The sequence below is a fragment of the Mytilus trossulus genome, chromosome 10 (assembly GCF_036588685.1).
Source record: "Mytilus trossulus isolate FHL-02 chromosome 10, PNRI_Mtr1.1.1.hap1, whole genome shotgun sequence".
In the NCBI taxonomy this organism is placed as follows: domain Eukaryota; kingdom Metazoa; phylum Mollusca; class Bivalvia; order Mytilida; family Mytilidae; genus Mytilus; species Mytilus trossulus.
Window position 1 is genome coordinate 28,815,316 of NC_086382.1, and position 20,552 is coordinate 28,835,867.

A 20,552-nucleotide genomic window follows, 5' to 3' on the forward strand; every position below is an offset into this window, starting at 1 on the left:
ATTTAATTATTTTGATGATATAATATACCTTGTCGCATTTTTCCCCAACAATAAAAACATCACTATAATTTCTAAATTTAAATGAAACGTACATTTAATGACCATAACTGCACCATACTGGGCCCTCTTCCACCGTGAGCAAATCAGCCACCTCTTAACCTTTTTGATCAATATTGCTAGATTTTCTGGATCGCTTTTCATGATCTGATCAAATTCAGCAAACTTCCCTGGTCGGAAAAAGACTTTGGTTAGACCAAACTTAAAATCATTATCATCCAGTCCAAGAGCCTTGAATAATGCCTGAAATATGAAAAAATAAATTTGAATTAACTGTATTCCATAAATCTTTTTGTTGCTAAAACAGTATAAGAAAATGTTTTGCATAACAAAAACTGACTTTCATAAGTTTTCAAAACTTTTATTAAATATTTAACATGAAAGGATACATTTAGCAAATGATTTATTCCTTAAAATCGTAAAAAATGCATTTAGTTTTTTGTACAAAGTAAGTTTTCTGGTATCCCTTACCTTACAGAACAATCTTGGATCCAGTCTTATTAGATCTGATGGCATGAATTTCTTATACATGTTATAAAGTTCTAGAAACTGTGTCCTGGATGGATATCCCTGCTGCATAAGGTCTAATACAGCATTCATACCTAAGATAAACAAAACAACATTCTAACTGCCTTATAAGTCATTACATAATATATACTAACTAATGCAGAAGATGCATAAAAATAAAGCAAAATCACAATATTTGTCTATAAGAAACTACATTCTTCCTTATTTCAATCATACCTGTAGCCAGGGGGGTTCCGACGAACCCCCCTTGAAAACAAATAAGCACTGTTAAAGTCAATGTTCTGTTTGAATTGTTAAAGTCGAGTTTGTGAGTCCAACAAACCCCCCTTGGAAATTCCTGGCTACAGGCTTGTCAATGTTTAGAGAACAGCACAAAAGAATCCAACTTGACATCTATTTCAAAAGATTAATGAAGATGTATTCATAGTTTCAAGACTGTCTCTTCAAAAATTTCCAATCTGATTCCGGATAGAAGAACTTATTAATGTACCAAAGAATGGATGCACAGTCTAGAAGTCATTTTGTTCATCTTCCATGGCAAGTGGAGCATATGTAGATATAAGCACATATGTTTTGTCCGTAGATTTTGAAAAAAGACATATACATGTGAAGGATAATTTTGCCTATGGTTTCATGGATCTACTTGGAACATAACTTAAAATTTAATTGCAGATGAAGGTCAAGGAAACAAAGTGATAATCAAAATCTATTATTCTTTCAGTCAAAATGAGCTAAAAATAAAATGAATTAGGAAATTTATCTCATTTCAGCTAACTTCCTAATGCCTGTAGAGTAAAACTTTGGTAAGCTTGCTTGCTCAGTTTGTATAAATGTTAATTCAAGCTTTGTAATTAAGATTGACATCTTCAAACAATATATATATAGGCATAGTTTAGCCTTTATATATTATATCCAAATTTGATTGGACGCCATCCGAGTTACAATTGTATGATATACAAACAAAGCATGCAAACTACCCAAATTCTGTTATATATGCATTAGGAAATTAGCTGTTATGTAAAATAGTTTTAGTCACAGTTTAAATAATTTACCTGCACACTCCAGCTGACTCAGAATCTGTCCTCCTTCAAACAAATGATCCACCATTTTCAAATTGGGTTTTATACATCTAATGAAATTGGTACCCTACAAAACATACACAAATTATCACAAATTATAAAAAAAACAAGAGTGCACACGCTGAAATGTCTCGCCTTCTGTACATATCATTGATATTATGTTGATAGTCTTAAGTAAAAAGCTTTATTACAACTGTCACATAAACTTAACATTAAACAAGATAACTAAACAAAGACCAATGAACCTTGAAAATGAGGTCACGGTCAGATGAACCATGCCAGGCAGACATGTACAGCTAACAATGCTTCTATACAACATATATAGTTGACCTATTACTTATAGTTGAAGAAAAATACACCAAAACACAAAAACTTAACACTGTGCAATGAACCGTGAAAATGAGGTCACGGTCAAATAAAACCTGCATGACTGACATAAAGATCATAAAATATTTCCATACACCAAATATAGTTGACCTATGGCATAAAGTATTAGATAAAAAGACCAAAACTCAAAAACTTAACTTTGACCACTGAACCATGAAAATGAGGTCAAGGTCACATGACATCTGCCCACTAGACATGTACACCTTACAATCATTCCATACAACAAATATAGTAGACCTGTTGCATTAAGTATGAGAAAAACACACCAAAACACAAAAACTTAACTATAACCATGATAACCACTGCACCATGAAAATGAGGTCAAGGTCAGATGACACCTGCCAGTTAGACATGTACACCTTACAGTCCTTTCATACATCGAATATACAAGCCCTATTGCTTATAGTATCTGAGATATGGACTTGACCACCAAAACTTAACCTTGTTCACTGATCCATGAAATGAGGTCGAGGTCAAGTGAAAACTGTCTGACATACATGAGGACCTTGCAAGGTACGCACATATCAAATATAGTTATCCTATTACTTATAATAAGAGAGAATTCAACATTACAAAAATTTGAACTTTTTTTTTCAAGTGGTCACTGAACCATGAAAATGAGGTCAAGGACATTGGACATGTGACTGACGGAAACTTCGTAACATGAAGCATTTATATACAAAGTATGAAGCATCCAAGTCTTCCACCTTCTAAAATATTAAGCTTTTAAGAAGTGAGCTAATACCGCCTCCGCCGTAGCCTCCGCCACCGGATCACTATCCCTATGTCGAGCTTTCAGCAACAAAAGTTGCAGGCTCGACAAAAAATAACACAATAGTTCAAACTGAAATCAATAAAATACATCTCCTCTATTACAAGAAGTTAATTAATCTGCTTGTCCAATAATTTAATTTTTGTGAATGCTGATTTTTTTTTCAAATTTCAGCTCAAAGCAACATTATTTTTTATAATATACACACAAACCCATATACATTGCTTTTAGTGAGCATCTCAAATGTTGATGCCATTTGGTTAAAATATGTTTTAATAAACCAAATCTCTGAACCTCATTTAACAAATACCTTCAGATTCAAACTGCATGATATCAGCATATCTCACTAATGATTGGCTAATGAGACTAATAAACAATAAACTCATGTAAATTTTGACCTACGACCTTTAATATAAACATGGCAGTTGATTACATCACTTGACCCCCTGCTTTTTAACTAACTAGCAGTTGTATGATGATGCATTTAGAGCATAGTCTATCATTTACCTAATGACCTATTTTCCATTGAAAGACAAAATTATAAATCTTCCTGCTCTGATGAAGTCTTAAAAAGAGCATGGCTGTCCAGAGACCTATTGCTGTTAATGTCTGTGCCATTTGGTAGCTTGTGGATAGATGTCTTATTAGCAATCATACCACTTCTCCTTTTTTATTTGGAACACATCTCAAATACAAAAGCATCATGGATGGAAAAGGATATATAAATATTAAACAGTAAATCTAAAGCAAGTTTTTAATTAGATTTTGTGCAGCATCTATCTGAACGTGCAAACACATTAATTTGAGAATTCAGAGAAAGAAGACACATAACACTATTGTTTTCTATGTCAACTTGCCATTGTATCTAGATATACATAAGCTGATTAAATAATGTTATAAATTATGATATATAAGGTGTCTGCATTAAATATGCATGCCCTGTCTTACTTATTGTTTACGGGAAATGTGTGGATGTAGTTCATGCAAGTACTGTATTTATCAGCCAAAAAGGTTCATAATATATTAAGGTGGTACCTAGCACTACAGGGAGATAACTCTGTGAAGTCAGATTAACTTTTTAATTAAGATGTGTTGTAAAAGGAATATCAAGCTTCTTAATGATCAAAATTAGTGTTTGTCAAATTGCTATATAACCAGTGTAATTTTTCTGACAAAACGATTGTATATATTTTTTTTTATATTTTCATATTTTTGTTTAAGTGTCAAAGTAAATGCTTTCACCCAATTTTATGAAAATTAAACGAGCCAAATTAATTTTAGTGAAAATGTTGAGTACCACCTTAAGCAAATCAAATTTTACTACAGTAGAACCACCATTTCTCCAACTGAAAGGAACTGACAAAATTAGTTTGGTATATGAGTCATTTTGTATCTCGATATGCTGAGGTATTTTTAAAATTGCTTTTACTTGTTTATGGACATGATAAAATTGGCAATATATATTTTGAATTTCATCTTCATATCATGTAAGTTTCATTTATCATATCAATATTTTCACCAATGAAAATGATAAAATTCCTTATTATGTTTAGTAAGTAAATCTGTTAGTTTTGTCAAATCAATCTTTTTTCAATCTTGTAAGGTGTTTTAATCAATAAAAAATATGATAAAAAAAATATAGTTAGTTAAATGAAATCTACTGCATTCCACATTCCTAAATAATAGAAACAAAAAATATACTTTCATTCAACTTCTAATTATATTAATATGCGAACATAGTAGTTTTCTAGTTTCTTCATTTCAATGTCCCCTTAAATATGAATAGCACTACTCATATATATATATCCATTTTCAATAAGCTTTAAATTTTATATAAAACTGTAAAAAAAAAATAGATGAATATTATATGTATTAAGAGTTAAACATCAGCAAATAATGGAAAATTGCTATCTGTTTTATACATTAATGTTGCATAGCGTATAGTAATAATGCTGTTCAAATTTAAAATGCTAGTTTTTTTATGGAAAACCTTAGCTGTCATAATTTTTGCAATGATTAAAACATCACAAAAATTTCTAAATTAACAGTAACAAAAGTGCTCTTTTCCTGAAAAAAAAATCTAGTTAATTTCAACCTATATATATGTATACGAAAACAACTACTATGTTCTCAATACCTATGATATATATTAGCCACAATATATACAAATGCTGTTTATATGTCAAGTTAAAATATAAATAGCTTGTGTCTTAACAACTGTTAAATAAAAAATGTATATCTAACTTTTTATGACCAGTCTAAATCGTAACAGTCAACCTTTCAAAATGATAACCATCAATTCCTTTTAGTTCTCGTTGCATAAATATGGGATTCATATCTCATTTCATGAATATGTTTCAGGGCTGTTATATTTGTCTCTTAGAATGGATCACAAGTAACTATAAGACTAGGGACTATAGAACAGAAGTTTAAGCACTCAAACACACACATTCACATAAAAACACACACACTGGTCATACAGTAGATACATATAACAATATAAACATATGATAAAGGCAAGCTCTCAGGTTTTATAAATGGATCCTTTTTGGATCTTCTTTTGTAAAATCAGTATAAAAGGAGAATATTTTCTCAACAAGTGTAACATTCCTTTTTTTTAAACTGAAGACACTTTCTAGATAGTATCTTTAAGATGGGACTTATATGTCCTAATTTTTTCATGAAATTTTTTAAATGAGTTTAAAAGTGTCTTACATTTTGAATTAAACCTGATAAAACAAAGACATTAAAAAAATAAGAGAATAATTGAATCATGATATTTTCAAATTTGTTCATAGTTGGGTAAAAAGATGTTTTGGTTCATTTATCTTATGTATTTCCTCATTTTCTGTGAATATGAACATTATAAATATTTCCACAACCAAAACACAAAAAAATCGACAGAAAAATCACAGCAACTGTAGTAAGTGTTTTGTACTCCTAATACCAAGTTGAATACATACATTTCCCAATTATTAGACTGGTCAAATTGTCCAAAATATATGTATTAAGACACAAAGTATACATATGACAGCTACCCTGTGTTAGAGCCATGATTCCCACTTACTTTGACAAGTAAAGTTGGAGTCCTCAGTAGTGTTACATCTTCCTAAATTTCATATTAAAATGTACAGAAACAAGTACATCATATACATGAATTCAATATATATATATATTCCTCATTCTTTCTTGTTTTGTTTTCATTTAATTCAAAAATTACAATAGCCGAAAATTCTCCAAAATGACTTTGTCAATTTTTTTTCTACATAAATGCTACTTTTTCAAAGTGTGAAAATTATTTGAAAAAAATAATCATTTTGTTAGAATATATATATATATACAAACAATGTTTTAAAGTGTTAAATATAGTTTTATATTTAAACTCAATATATTGCATTCTGCCAAATTTAAAAGATCATCTTTATTATATAAGGGGAATTTTGTTTTTTAGTGGTTGATGACCTCAAATACAGAAGACTTTTAAGGTTATATAAACCCTGGTACTCCTATGAAACAATTTTGTTTTAACAAAACAAATTGTAAGCAATGAATACAAAGATTTAACTTTTTGTACTGAAAGTTCATACCTTTTCAAACATATTCGATAACATCATTGAATTCTACCAATTCAGAATTAAATGCATTTTCTTCAATATCAAAAATGCACACAAAAATGCTGTGGATGGTTTAAAAAGTCTTAATTAATTAATGAACATAAACCACAGAAATTACTATTTCCCACCATTTTTAGGGTATTTTCAATAAGTTACCCTCTGAAACAGTAAATTGCCACTATTATTTAGATTTCAATACATGTATACTGCTATGGAACTTACTGTTGCTTTCAGTTTTTCCATCAGTATAACCAGCTGTGATCTAAATTTACTTCCGACACTGATGAAGTTTAATTTTCCAGTAGAGACCTGCGTTCCTTCAAACATCTTTTTCAGTAGCGTGTTGTTGCTATCCTGGATCAGGAAGTGCAGCGAGGCATGTAAAGCATCGTTGTTCTTGTCCAGAAACTGGTTCTGTAATGAGAAATATTTTGTTAAATAACAGGATAAGATTTTTTTTCTTCTTTATAATATTGTTTTATTATTTCTTGAATTTTTGTGTAAATTAAATTTAAATGTGTGTTAACCATTACCTAAACATAATATCACATCTATAATCTAGTACATCTATCACATTTATAATCCAGTATTTAAAAATATATCTTTTTTATTTTTAAGTCAAACACTTTACTCATGTTGCTATAATATAGTCTTCAAAATTTATGATACCAAAAAGATTTTATTTTTCTTTGAAGTTGAAAATGAAGGCATATTTTCAAAAAATATTCTTACAGTATGATAAACAACAGCACCAGCAAAATGACGAATCAAGAATCCCTCTTCGTCTCGGATATCTCTGTGGGACTTCAATTTGGATTTCCTTGGCAGCTGAAAAATATAAACAACAGAAATTAACAAAGCTAGTAAACAAGGTAACAGATTACAAAATAATATAAATGTTGTTTTGGTGTAGAGGTTTGTGCTTTCCTATACATACAGTTTGGATACATTTTAAGCTAACAATGATGTGTTCCTTGCTTTGTAGATTTCTACAAGGAGAGAAAATTTTTGAAGGTAGCAGTTTTGAAAGTTTATAATATACATATACACAGATCTGCCTGAAATACATACAATTTAATCATGACTGATTTTTTAACCTGTTTTTTAAGGGTTCCGTTTACTTACGCTAAGCCTAAAGTGATTTTTGTTCCTGTTGTGAACCTCCATGGTAAAATGATCATATTTAGGTGCAGGAAGTTTACTCTCTTCATCAAGTAGGTCAAAAATACCCATTTTCTTGTTTTCTATCAATTCTGAAAAATATGAAAATAAAAAACATCAGCTTAATCTTTTTAAAAGCCAACTATAAAACTTTAAACGGTGGAACTGGTTCAGCAACAAAAAACAAAATAGAAACAAGATGACATTTATCTTATTAAACATATTTTTTGGTTGATAAGATTTATCTCCCTTTTTTTTGGTTTATACAATGCATTATTTCAAAATGTAATGCATCCTTGATAATATTTTCAATAGCATTTTTAAAAAGTAATGGTAGGTTAACATCATCCTAAACCATGAATATTCAACCAATGACTAAAATAATTTTGACTTAGGTGTACATAAACAATTATTAAACCAAAATCTTTTAGATTCAGAAACTGATAGTTTGAACAAAACTTAACTTACATATTCTTTAAAATATTGTACTGTTGATGACTGTATATGTTTTCATGTAACATTTTAAAGGGACAGAACTAGAGAACTCAGAAAGTAACACCACCAAAAGTGATAAATACATTTCTACATCTTACCTATACAATCTTGGTTATCTGTCCACTGGATTTTCTTTACACCTAACCCTTCTTTTTCATACAGATCTTGTTCCTAAATACAAGAACAACATAAAAATGTTTTGATTCATTTAACATAATATCCTCACTTTTTTCCTGTTTCTAAACATAAAACTAAGAATACTATAAACCAATATTTTCAAGTTTAGTATTTTCTAACTGTCCTTGCAGCTAATTTATTTTAATGATTATTGATGATGGAAGTTTTTTTTAACAACCTTTGACTGGCTATACAGCCTTTGCATGGTCAGTTAATGATTAAAATGTATCTAACTTTATGTTTTCTTCTTGCAAAAGACATAACTTAAATAAACTCAGTAGAATATGATTATGTTCAGTCTGACTCACTGGTTAAAAATGGTTTGCAATTTCACTTTTAGAACGGTTATGAGGCTTTTTGCAAAAGACCTAAAAATTTACTTACAAACATGGAATTTAAATAGAGATATCCATTCATGACATTACATTGGGTGTGTGTCAATTGGGCACCCATCTGTAATTTAGGATGTTGTGTGTTCAATCCCTCAGCTCTTCAAACCAAAAAACTGGTATTTACTGCTTTGAACAAATATGAAGTATACCTTTTTTATCGCTTGGAATCTATATAATAACTAAAAGGGTCTAAAAAGAAAAGCCCAAACCCTCTTAGTCAAATTTGCAGAAGAGAGGGGGGAAGATCCTTTTTCAGGATGTCAGGATTGGCTGTTTTTAAGCTAGGGATTGATCCGTTAGGGATCTGGGAATTCTTTTTTCGAATTTTGTGATGTCGGGATTTAAATTTCTTTAAATTAGGGACCTCAGGATTTCATGTTTTAATCCCCAGGATTTCGGGATCAGAACCCCTCCAATCCCTCTCAGAAGAGAGCTTCAAGGATTTGAAATAAACATTTTTTACTTACTTCTTTCAGAATTCTGGTGTTGAAGAACTGTTGTAATTTTTCATTACAATAATTAATACAGAACTGTTCAAAACTGTTTACTTGGAAATACTCTGAAAAACAAAATTGAAAGTATTTTCATTATTTTGTTTAGTGCATAAATGAATTCAGTACTCCAAATACAGACACAATCACGGCTATATTCAGCCCTCAAGAAATACAGTATTTATTACTTTTACAAAAACATTATATTTCTTAATACATTTTTTAGGAAGAACTTCACTTTCTTCTCAAGATACATGTGCAGACTTCCATCTTACCACTTGCATGTAATTGAATCTCAGCTATAGAACCCTTAAAACTATTATTTTAGTCTATTAGAAAGTAACGAAAGTATGCATTAGTTTTCGCAGAACTTATTTTCACAATTCTCTTTAATCCGCCAAAAATAAGCGAAAATTAACACCCCGTGAAAATAACCCCCTATACGGTAAGTACAGTAATTCTTTTTTTAGAAGTTGCTTATAATCAAAGCTGGATTGAGAAATCAACTCACCAAATCCAGCAATATCCAGAAGGCCAATGAAAGACATGGACTGTGAGAATGGAATGGCCTGATTTACTCTTGATACAATATAGTCAAATAATTTGGAGTAGATGGTCTTGGCTAGTGCATCTCTGGCACTGCTAGCTTCTCCAATCTTTAATGGAACTCTGAAAAAATTTAAGATGTTTTTATTGAATTCTCAGTTTTTAATTTTAAATTGACCATAAAATACATGTTTTTCACCATTGCTTTGCTTATTGATAAATTCTAGCTACAATAGGTGCATTCAACTACAAGAAAATCAAAGTCTATTTTGTGAAGCACATTATTATCTATTTAATAGAATCAAAGTTGGTATGGGACAAAAGTGAGTTCCCACTGAAAAAATATCCTATCATTTCAACTAAAATCGATATATTTTTTTTTTTTAATCCCAAGTAAGTCTATGAGCAATTTTTATAAAATAGATACCATCAGATGCAGAAATCTCTGAAGTTTAATTGTTTATTTAGCCATAATTTTGGTGAGGTTCGTTTTCATTATCTAATGGGTTAAACACAAATGCAAATTTTTACAATTTTAATTTGATCAGAATACATAGCAAACTTTTCAAGAAATAGTTTTCATTGTGTTCACCTTGTCAGAAGTTTAAAATAAGAATGAATAATATTGTGGCCGAATAAACAATAAAACTTAGACATTTCTGCATCTTATGGTATATATTTTATAAAAGTCACTCAAACAATTACTCGGTAATAATTTTTTGAAAAATATCCATTTTAATTGAAATGATATGACATTTTTTGAGTGAGAACTCACTTTTGTCCAACGACTATGTATATAAAGATACCAATCAAAAATTGAATGATTGGTCCTGTTATTATATTGCCTACTGGTTTAACTATGATGATTTTTAATGTATTTTTATACTAACTTAATAAGTGTTCCCTTAGAGCCTCCTTTTGATGTCTGCATAACTCTTGTTATCAATGATTCTCTGAGCTCCTCCTTGTCTAACGACAACAGTCCACTACATATGCCTAGAGTCTTCTCTGATGGTCCATTGATTTTACAGCCACCTAATTATAAAGGAAAATAAAAAAAACGAACGATATTGTGGGCTTTAAATTCAGAAATTTTGCAAAGTTTTTTAGCGTTGTGATAATGAGATAGGTGTTGTAAGAATAAAAACACACATTTGGAAATTTGATAGCTTTATTTGCATTCAGCATTTCCCAAATTTTCTATAACTGAAGTGATTTTTGTGTTGAATTTAAAAACAATTGCAAATCAGACGAATTAACAGACACACAGACCAAAAAACATAATGCCCATAAATGGGGCATAACAAGGATGTGAAGAATTTCTGCACATAAATCACCTTTTGATAAATTCACTTCAGCTATTAATCTTCTCTCTAAATGCATTATTTTACTATTTTTTTTCCCTGAAAATTCAGATCTTTTTACAAAATCTAGAACTTTTTTTTTAAGGAGCACAGATTTTTCAAGTTAGTACATGCCAACATTTTCATTTGAATTGTAATGGAACAATTCGATGAAATACATGAAATAACCTTATTTGGTCTTTTGTGGAGAGTTGTCTCATTGGCAATCACAACACATCTTTTTATATTAATTGGTAAATTAGTAGGAAATTAGTTTTAGTGTATTAAATCAATGCTTGGTTCTTTGGTTCTGAAGTAGTAGTTTGCACCTTAGTACAAATCAATTTAATAAATGTTGTATTGAGCAATAATCTACCAAGTCAAACTTTTATCTAATTTAAATAATTTGTATTTATATTCATACAAACCTTTTGCATCGTCTACATTTTCCTCAAATTCCAGATTACCAAGATGAAGAACAGCAGCCACTAGTGTATAGATGGACAATTTATCCTCATCACTGATCCCTAAATGGGTCATAGCAAGGTCACAAGTTTTAAAATCATTCATATCATCCAGTTTGGGATCATGAAGACTGCCATCTTTAAGATACTGCAAATAAAATATGTTAAGATGTGAACACTTGATTTAGACTTTAGACCAAACAACATTGATAACAGTAGCTTAAAGAGATAAAAGAGAAATACTGTGGATTCATTAATATTCGTTGGATACCAATTTTCATGGAAACGAACCACAAATTAAACTTTTCAAAGAATTTCTAATTTTCAAAGGGATTATTTGCAGACTTTTCCAAAACCACAAATTTAATATCCACGAAAAATGCAAGTATTCTTCAACCCACAAAAAATTGGAACCCACGAAAATAAATGAATCCACAGTAGAAGACAATTGGCTGAAAGTTAACAAACTTGAGTCTCATTAAACACACTGATCAATATGGATAACAATGAAAAGAGGGGATATGACCTTTATCGCGTCTCCGGGATCGGGTGTTTTTAAGCTGGGGATTTCGGGTATGACCCTTTTGGGATCCAGGAATACTTTTTCGAATTTCGGGATGTCAGGATTTAAATTTATTTAAATTCGGGATCTCAGGATTTCAGGTTTTTAAGACAGAGATTTCGGGATCAGGATCCCTCCTACCCCCTTTAATGAATGAAGATTTTTTTTTAAATGAGTTTTGAAATTAAAGAAGTTTAATATAACTGTCCAGAAATATATAGAAACATTTTGAACTTGTTATTTTCATTTATATTTTCTAGTTCACAGTGATGTTCATCATGTTCATTGATATGTAATTGAAAGTAAGTCAAAGCATAAAAGTAGGAGACAGGTCATAAAATAGCACACAGGTTACAACTGATCTTTGTATAACTACTGACCAAATATAACGTCGTTTTGGGACAAACATTTAAAGTTCATTCAACATTTTGAAAGTTCTAAGTACTAAGGCTAACAAGAAGTAGGTACTGGACAGGTCCAAAACATGCTCACACATTACAACTTAAATAATCACTGTAAAGTCATTAATTCAATATGAGGTCATTCTCTTTAGTACTTTTAGAAAACAGTGACAACAGCTATGGTTTTGACCAACAGATGGACGAACAGAGGGACTGACAATGCAAAATATTAAAATTGTGCTGGTCCTTTGCAAATTTTGGTGGTCAAATCCCTATGACCACCACTTTTCGAGAACTCTGGAGTGGGTGTTTAATTTAAAACTAATTGCAGTGATTTTACAAGTAATTGATTACTAAGTAAGGTATTATACACTACCTGTTGGCTTTTTCTATCAGCAGCAAGTTGTTTATCTGTTTGACGATTACAGAAGTACTGTGTACATCCACGCATCAAATACTAAAACACAACATGGAAATATACATGCAACTTTGTACAATAACAATGTTTGAAAGAAATGGGAATCTCGTAGAAATTAAAATGTTCAAAAACAGTTTTACAATGTCTGGGATTCATACACAATAATAAAAGAGGTAGAAACACACAACAGAATTTAAAATTTGTTTTTCAACATGATTAAAAGGTGGTGTGGTTATACAGTATTCAATAATAGACATGTGCCTATACAGTATGTCACGATTGTTATCATCTCAAATCTATTTTAGCTGAAAATTAATTATATATCTAAAATAAAAGATCACAAATTTGGTAGAGAATTCTGGAATTTTATACTTTTTCCTTTTGATTACAACTTTCCTGTCTCTTTACAAGAAAATAGGCCTTAATTTTTGGTCATTTCATTTATAACCCTGTAGATATATAATCCTATTACACAAGAAACCCTTACTGATGATTTTTCAACTGGTTAAAAAATCTGTAGCTCTGAAATATTTTAAAGTTGTATTAAGATATTATTTTTAATTCAAAGGTGGACCACCAAAGTAATTTTTAAGCCTTGAATAATCAATATGGAGTAAAACAATTGAAGCATTTAAGACCCGTCTGTATTTTTCATCTCAATGAATGTGTCCTTCATTCAAAAGTTTGCAATTTCTTTTTATCTTTCAAAACACCTTTATTTAATATTATAAATGTCAATCTTTTCATTGTATATCAAACAAAACAAAGCCTGTGTTAACCATAATTGTTTTTCTAAGATATGAAATGTTTTGGGTAAAAATAATCATAATGGAAAGAAGTTTTTTTTACACCACACAATATCAAACACAACATCAATATATATCAATCTACCTTGAATTTATCTGGAGGAGCCAGACTAAGTTTCTGTCGCAGCTGATCGGGAGCCCCAGCACACAATCGGTAAAAGATGTGGTAGTTTCTCTCCTCTTTACTCTGAGTACACACTCTTGACTTCTCTAACAGGTAGTGAGAAATAAAGCCTCCATTTACATAACACTGAAACAAAAGTAACATTATTATAACAACATGAATTTCAAAATATGGATCTGTTGGTTTTCAATGCTCTGTTAGTCTTCATATTGTTTGATCAAAAACAATATTGATTTCAGTGTTTTTGCTGACATTCCATTTTTTTCTTTTATTAAAGTAAATCTTAATTTCTTTTCAAACTAGAGGTTATTATCTTAATGAAAACAGTCAAATGTACTCTGGTCTATTTGTTTGTTAGATTCTTTAGAGTTTTCTCAGACAGAAGTATCTAAACATTTGCCACAAGACTAAAAAAACAGACCAGAAAATTCTATATACTCGATAATAAGAAAATTTAACTTGGTATCTTTCAAAATTGACATCAGGGATGTGAACATTAAGGTGGTACCTAACACTACAGGGAGATAACTCTGTAAAGTCAGCTAAACGTTTTAATTACGTTGTGTTGTAAATGGAAAATTAAGCTTCCCAATGATCAAAATTGGTGTTTGTCAAACTGCTATATAACCAGTGTAATTTTTCTGACAAAACGGTTGGTTAAAATTTTTTGAAATTTTGAAATTTTTGTTAAAGGGTTAAAGTAAATACTTTGACAAAATTTTATGAAAATTAAACCAGCAGAATTAATTTTAGTGAAAGTGTTGGGTACCACCTTAAATTAAATATATTAGCATGGTTCCTTTAACACTAGAATTACTGACAAAGTTAACCAACAGTATTGGATACATATTTGTGTATATAATAAACATCAAGCATGTTCACATCCACATTTCTGTGACATTTGACTCTTGTGGAGAGCTGTCTCATTGGCAATCTTGCCATTTCTTCTTTTTTATATATAAAAGTACAAAGGTATTATGCCATTTTTTTCAAACATGCAATGCCATTCCCCCCTATTAGTATCTTTTGCTTACTAAGATCTTCAAAGAAACATGCGATGCGGATTTCAGTCATAGAACTAACTTATCACTCTAGATGTGTTTGAATTCTTTTGCTCGAAATTATATTAAAAATCATATAGTGTCCACTTATTTCTGAAAGTTTTAAGAAGAACTTAACAATAGATATTGTGCAAGTCCTACAGCTAGATTCAGGTGAGTTATTAATTGATCTTAATTTAGATTTTACCACAACACTTTTGGTTCAAACACTAAGCTTTATTATAACAACAATTCTTAAATTAAAACTGAATATCAACTCTTAAAAAATCATTTATTTAAATGTATGGACAGTAAATTATTTTGACCAGTAATGTTTTTAAGTCAGGTAAACATGGTAAACAGATACATACATTTATTGGGCGGGGACGAATATACATTTATTGGGCGGGGACGAATATACATTCATTGGGCAGGGACGAATATTCAACAAGACAAACACAAAACAATAACAAATACAATGAGAATACCGATAAACAATATAAATTTTTGAAATCAAGTCAATATTTATATAACACACGCAACAAAAATAACTTTCACCTCAGCTTGCCATGCTGTTGACTAAAAATAAAAAAATTTTGAAAGAAAAAAGATAAAAGTGATAGAAAACATTTTCAGTGCAAAACTAAAAGAAAGATGGTTTCATGACTTCTCAATGGCAAAAATCCAACATGTCTAGACTGAGGTTAGACAATAAAGTAGCAAAACAATTCTGATTAAATTTACGTCTTTCTCTTCTTTGGTCATTTTATTTTATATTTTCAAGTCTAAACCCTTCATCCAATCTGGGTTTTTTTTCAAAAAGGGAAACTAATTATATTTGAAGGAGCTAGCTGTCTTTTCATCAATATGCTATATCTACCATTGACTTATAAGTAAAAGCCTTGTAATGACTTATGATTATTAATTGGTTACCTTTCCATCAAAATGTATTTCAATAAACTTTCCAAATCTACTACTGTTGTTATTTCTCACTGTTTTAGCATTTCCAAAAGCTTCTAGTAAAGGATTAGCTGTAATGAATGATAGTAAATCATAAGATATGTGAGAAAACAACAATCATATTTCAAAAACAATAAACTGTTCACCCAGCAATTATTATAATGTCTCACCGGTCTGTCATTTTGGCAGAATAGTGCAAATTTTGAAAGTAAGACACTTAATTTTTAATATAATTATGACAGTAAATAATATTGCACTACAAGAAACTAATTCAGTAGTTGTCATTTGTTGATGTGGTTCAGAAGTGTTTCTCGTTTCTCGTAATTTATATAGATTAGACGGTTGCTTTTCCTGTTTGAATGGTTTTATACTAGTCATTTTTGGTGCCCTTTAATATGTAGCTTGCCATTCAGTGAGAGCCAAGGCTCCAATGTTGAAGACCGTACTTTGACCTGGCCTGTAATGGTTTACCTTTACAAATTGTGACTTAGATGGAGAGTTGTCTCATTGGCACTCATACCCCATCTTCTTATATCTATATAAAATGCTGGCCTGATATCAAGTCAGTAGGACCAAGATTCAAAATATGCCTCAAAGCGATAAATTAAAATTTGAGCATTAACAATAAAAAAACTCTGTGGAGTGTTATTGGACATGTTTCTATTTACAAAAAGTGATTAAGCTTAACAATTTGGGTGGATTTGGAAAGTACAAAACCATGGAATAAATGTGTAAAAACTATGAAGTTAATGAATATATGCAAAGTATTAAAGCTTAGGATGTGACAATAAGATTTTTTACCAAAAGGAGCCCCTTCACAAAAGAATTTTCAGGGTGTGCTAATTTACAAAACAATGAATATTACTTTGTAACCAGGAAAAGTCTCAGTTTCAAAATAAGCCATCATACAGATCCAAGTTTACAATATAGACTGAGCTACAGAAGAAAACATTATCATTTCTGACTTTGAGAAATCTATAACACCTCCTGACCCAATTACTTTTCTGTTTATTCAATGTATTAATAACTAGACAAACCATATTACAAACCTGACTGAGAGCTGCCTAAAGGCAGGTTTTAGAAAAATATGTATTTTCTACGTCATATTTTTCTTAGGTGCTTGAACCCTCAATCTAGATCAAACTTTATTTTCCTTTTATATGCAAAGACTGGGTGCTCAGGATTCCGCCAGAATGGTAGGTTCTCTGTTTTCACTCACTTGGTTTCAATTCAATACTTACATTCTACTATTCTCTGTTCTATATTAGAAGACCCTGTCCCCAATGATTCTTTATCAATACTTACATTCTAATATTCTCTGTTCTATATTAGATGACCCTGTACCCCAGGATTCTGTCAGGTATTTCAGAATATATTTGGTAGACTCTGTCTTTCCTGCTCCTGATTCACCACTTACAATGACAGATTGACTGTGTTTGGTTACCTTCATGTCACGATAAGCTTTGTCAGCTGGAATAATAAATTTTCTTTTTTTATTAAGTCCGATATTTAAGAAAGGGTGAGTGACATTTTCAAAACAAATTTCTTAAAATATCCAGGGTCTAACAACAGCATTATTTCAGTGCTGTGAGCCAGCCAATCCTACTGGAGCATTCATGCATAGAAATCATTACATTTAGTAATTTTTTAACAATTTTTTATTCAAAGCAATAGTTGGAGGCTCTTTTTCAGTTATTGAATTAGTCCTGAACTGCATGAAATATTTGCCACTGAACATTAAGCAAACAACAAAGCTTTTGATTATGCCATTTACAATAGAAATTCTGTTTGGTATTTTTGCTCTTATACTTTCACCTTTCACTAATACAGTTAAGTTAACTTTTGTGATAATTATAGATTATCGTTGATCATCTCAACGAGATTGATTTTCTCGCTTGAGCTGGTACAGTGAAAGTGAGAAAAGCAATCGAGTTGAGATTACCAATGATAATCTGTTTATCGCTATTTTACCTATGATGACGTTGTCAATTTCGATAATAACGCCACGTGGCCTCCTTAGTTCCTAGCGATAATTTTTCCATCTCAAGCAAGAAGCACGATATGAAAATTATCACAAAAAAAGATCAAAGGAAAAATGCACAAAATAGCGATAATAAAGTTTCACAAATTTGTTAAAAGATTGTTTATGACTGTCCAATATGACTTTTACAAGAAGTTTGAGTAACACCAGAATTAATTTATAAAATTTTGCCGAAGGATAACATTGTTTTTTTGAGGAAAAATAGAAAATCGATTGAGGAAAAGACATACCAATAGCAAACACATGTGGAGGCATTGTTCCAAGAGATTTTCCATTGTATTTCTTCACAGTCTGTGTTGCATAAAGATCTGGCATCTCAAAATAAGGATTGACTGCTATCAAGATGTTGGCAGTGTAGGTCTGCAATGAAATATTAACACATTAACATTAGTACATGACATGTATGCATTCTAAATTAACAATTAATCTTTATAGGTATGTTTTTGTTTTCAATAAAATATGTGTACACTTAATTTAATTTTCATTCAACAACCCTGTACACCAATAGCCTGGCTTTAACAAAACAGTACTTACATATGTACATATCTATAGTTTTTCGGTATCCGATGGTAAGGTGGTTGGACAATAATACGTAATTTTGACTAAATAAAACCATATCACTATAGTATAGCTTTAACCAAGTTGTAATTATGTACATCAGGTTTTTTAGCTGACCAAAATGCAGAATGTAAATTAGATTTGATCTTTCAGAAATATGAACCATAAATGATTGCATAACCTTACATCGTAGTTTTTTGGGGGTCTCACTGGGGGGTTCCGATCCCAGATCCCGCTTACTGTTTTGTCAGATTCCCGTATCCCGCTTACTGTCTTGTCAGTTTCCCGTATCCCGCTTACTGTTTTGTCAGATTCCCGTATCCGGCTTACTGTTTTGTCAGATTCCCGTATCCCGCTTACACTATGTACGTTAGCATTCTCATTTTTTGTCATTTCCTGGGTCCCGCAAGACCTCATTTCCCATTTTCATGACACAATAATTTGACTTTCACGTGTCACGCTTACAAAATATTGGCAATCCCGTGTCACACTTAGACCCCAATGAGACCCACTTTTTTATGTTGTGTTTTGTATGCTATTATTAGCCTCTTGATCTTTGTTTGTTGATAGTCATGGTGTTGTCAGTTTATTTTTCGACTTAGGGAGTTTGAGTGTCATTTTGGTATCTTTAGCCTCTCTTTGATATACATGTATCATTATAGCCTGACTAATGCACTTAACTGTACTTACGTAGATCTGGTTTTTCAAGTATCTGATTCTTAAATTATGAAGAAGAGTGGCTTCATTCAAGTACATTAAACCACCTTAAATGTAAAACAAATACTCAAAGTAATAAGTAATAAGGTTTTTAAAGTACAATATACAATAATTGATGTCTACAATTTCAAATAGTATATAACTTAAAGTAAATAGGAAAAGTTACTTCAATAAACATACAATTTGTTATAGAGCCGTAAATTCATGATAATGTAAAATATGTGTATAAGCAGGCCCGTAGCCAGGAATTTCCAAAGGGCTCAAAAACTCAACTTTAACAGTCACAATTTGAACAGAACATTGACTTTAACAGTGCTTATTTGTTTTCAAGGGGGGTTTGGACGAACCCCCCGAACCCCCCCCTGGCTACGGGTATGATAAGACTCATAACATTTGGTTGAGGTAAACTTAAAGTTCAGCAATTTTCCATTTGATAAACAAACATAACTAGAACGGTAAAAGTGACACCAACAGAATTCAAACCTGATATGTTACTTCAAAGTAATAAGCATTTTGTATAAGTTTCATAACATTTGGTTGAAGCAATTTTTATGTTTATAAAGGGCATAACTGAACAACAGTAAAAGTGATGCCGTCAAATTTCAAACATGATCTGTATTATGCTATTATATGCTTTGTGTATGAATTTAATAAAATTTGGTTGAGGCAAACTAAAGTTAGAGAACAGAAATTAAAAATTCAGCAATTTTTCCATTGGTAATTGGGAACACTCAATAACCCTTAAAGTGACCCACCAAAATTCAAATTTGATCTGTTTTTGATTTGTCTTTGTTATAAGTATTGTGTATAAGTTTCATAACATTTGGTTGAGGCAAACTAAAGTTAGAGATCTAGAACAAAAACCAACTTTGGGATGTATCGGATGGACGTGCAGGGGTCCAAATGAAAAAGAATAAAACTTAATACCCCCTCCACTACAGCAGGTGAATAAAAAGTTTATCAAGGTCAATTAATATTTTTATTTTATGAGTGTTTGCCTCCTTGTCAGGGTTGATAAACTACATTTTTTTTTATATCCATCAACTCAAGGCTGGCTGCATTTTGATTAAGTAAACAAAGTGTGCAGAATTTCTTCAATCACCTCTCTGCATATAAGGCGTGCAGAATTCCTCCTACCATAGGAGGATAATAGATAGGAAGCAAGCATTTCTGTGTATTATAGACATATACTTACAGTTATCATCGACATCCTTATTATCATACTCTTCAGCTGGGAAGGTTCTGTCATACACTGAATGTATTGCCTGAAACATGAAAACGTGCATTATTCAACAATTGCAGGCTCACAGAATGAGATTCAAAATTCAATTGTATGCTTGCATATATGTATATATATTCTGAAAAATCAAAGGGGTTGTGATTTCTTTTTTTGAGTCTTATAGATCATAGAATTGAAAA

General features: G+C 30.9%; 1 protein-coding gene across 7 annotated transcripts in view; it reads right to left on the bottom strand.

Moving 5' to 3' along the window:
* LOC134687173 (unconventional myosin-VI-like) overlaps positions 1–20,552 on the bottom strand; it is a 44,040-nt gene that overhangs the window by 15,873 nt on the left and 7,615 nt on the right. For 4 of the 7 annotated variants that reach the window (XM_063547224.1, XM_063547226.1, XM_063547223.1 and 1 more), the window contains exons 3-21: positions 20,329–20,398; positions 19,107–19,180; positions 18,089–18,218; positions 17,123–17,287; positions 15,791–15,888; positions 13,779–13,943; positions 12,846–12,926; positions 11,471–11,654; positions 10,590–10,734; positions 9,665–9,822; positions 9,130–9,221; positions 8,192–8,264; positions 7,563–7,690; positions 7,170–7,265; positions 6,660–6,851; positions 5,891–5,932; positions 1,638–1,731; positions 529–659; positions 93–300 (exon numbers count right to left, since the gene is read on the bottom strand). In XM_063547224.1, coding sequence (XP_063403294.1) covers positions 93–300; positions 529–659; positions 1,638–1,731; positions 5,891–5,932; positions 6,660–6,851; positions 7,170–7,265; positions 7,563–7,690; positions 8,192–8,264; positions 9,130–9,221; positions 9,665–9,822; positions 10,590–10,734; positions 11,471–11,654; positions 12,846–12,926; positions 13,779–13,943; positions 15,791–15,888; positions 17,123–17,287; positions 18,089–18,218; positions 19,107–19,180; positions 20,329–20,398 — 2,326 coding nt within the window. The remainder of the gene's footprint in view (positions 1–92; positions 301–528; positions 660–1,637; positions 1,732–5,890; positions 5,933–6,659; positions 6,852–7,169; positions 7,266–7,562; positions 7,691–8,191; positions 8,265–9,129; positions 9,222–9,664; positions 9,823–10,589; positions 10,735–11,470; positions 11,655–12,845; positions 12,927–13,778; positions 13,944–15,790; positions 15,889–17,122; positions 17,288–18,088; positions 18,219–19,106; positions 19,181–20,328; positions 20,399–20,552) is intronic. The other 3 variants (XM_063547228.1, XM_063547227.1, XM_063547229.1) reach the window with 2 other exon arrangements.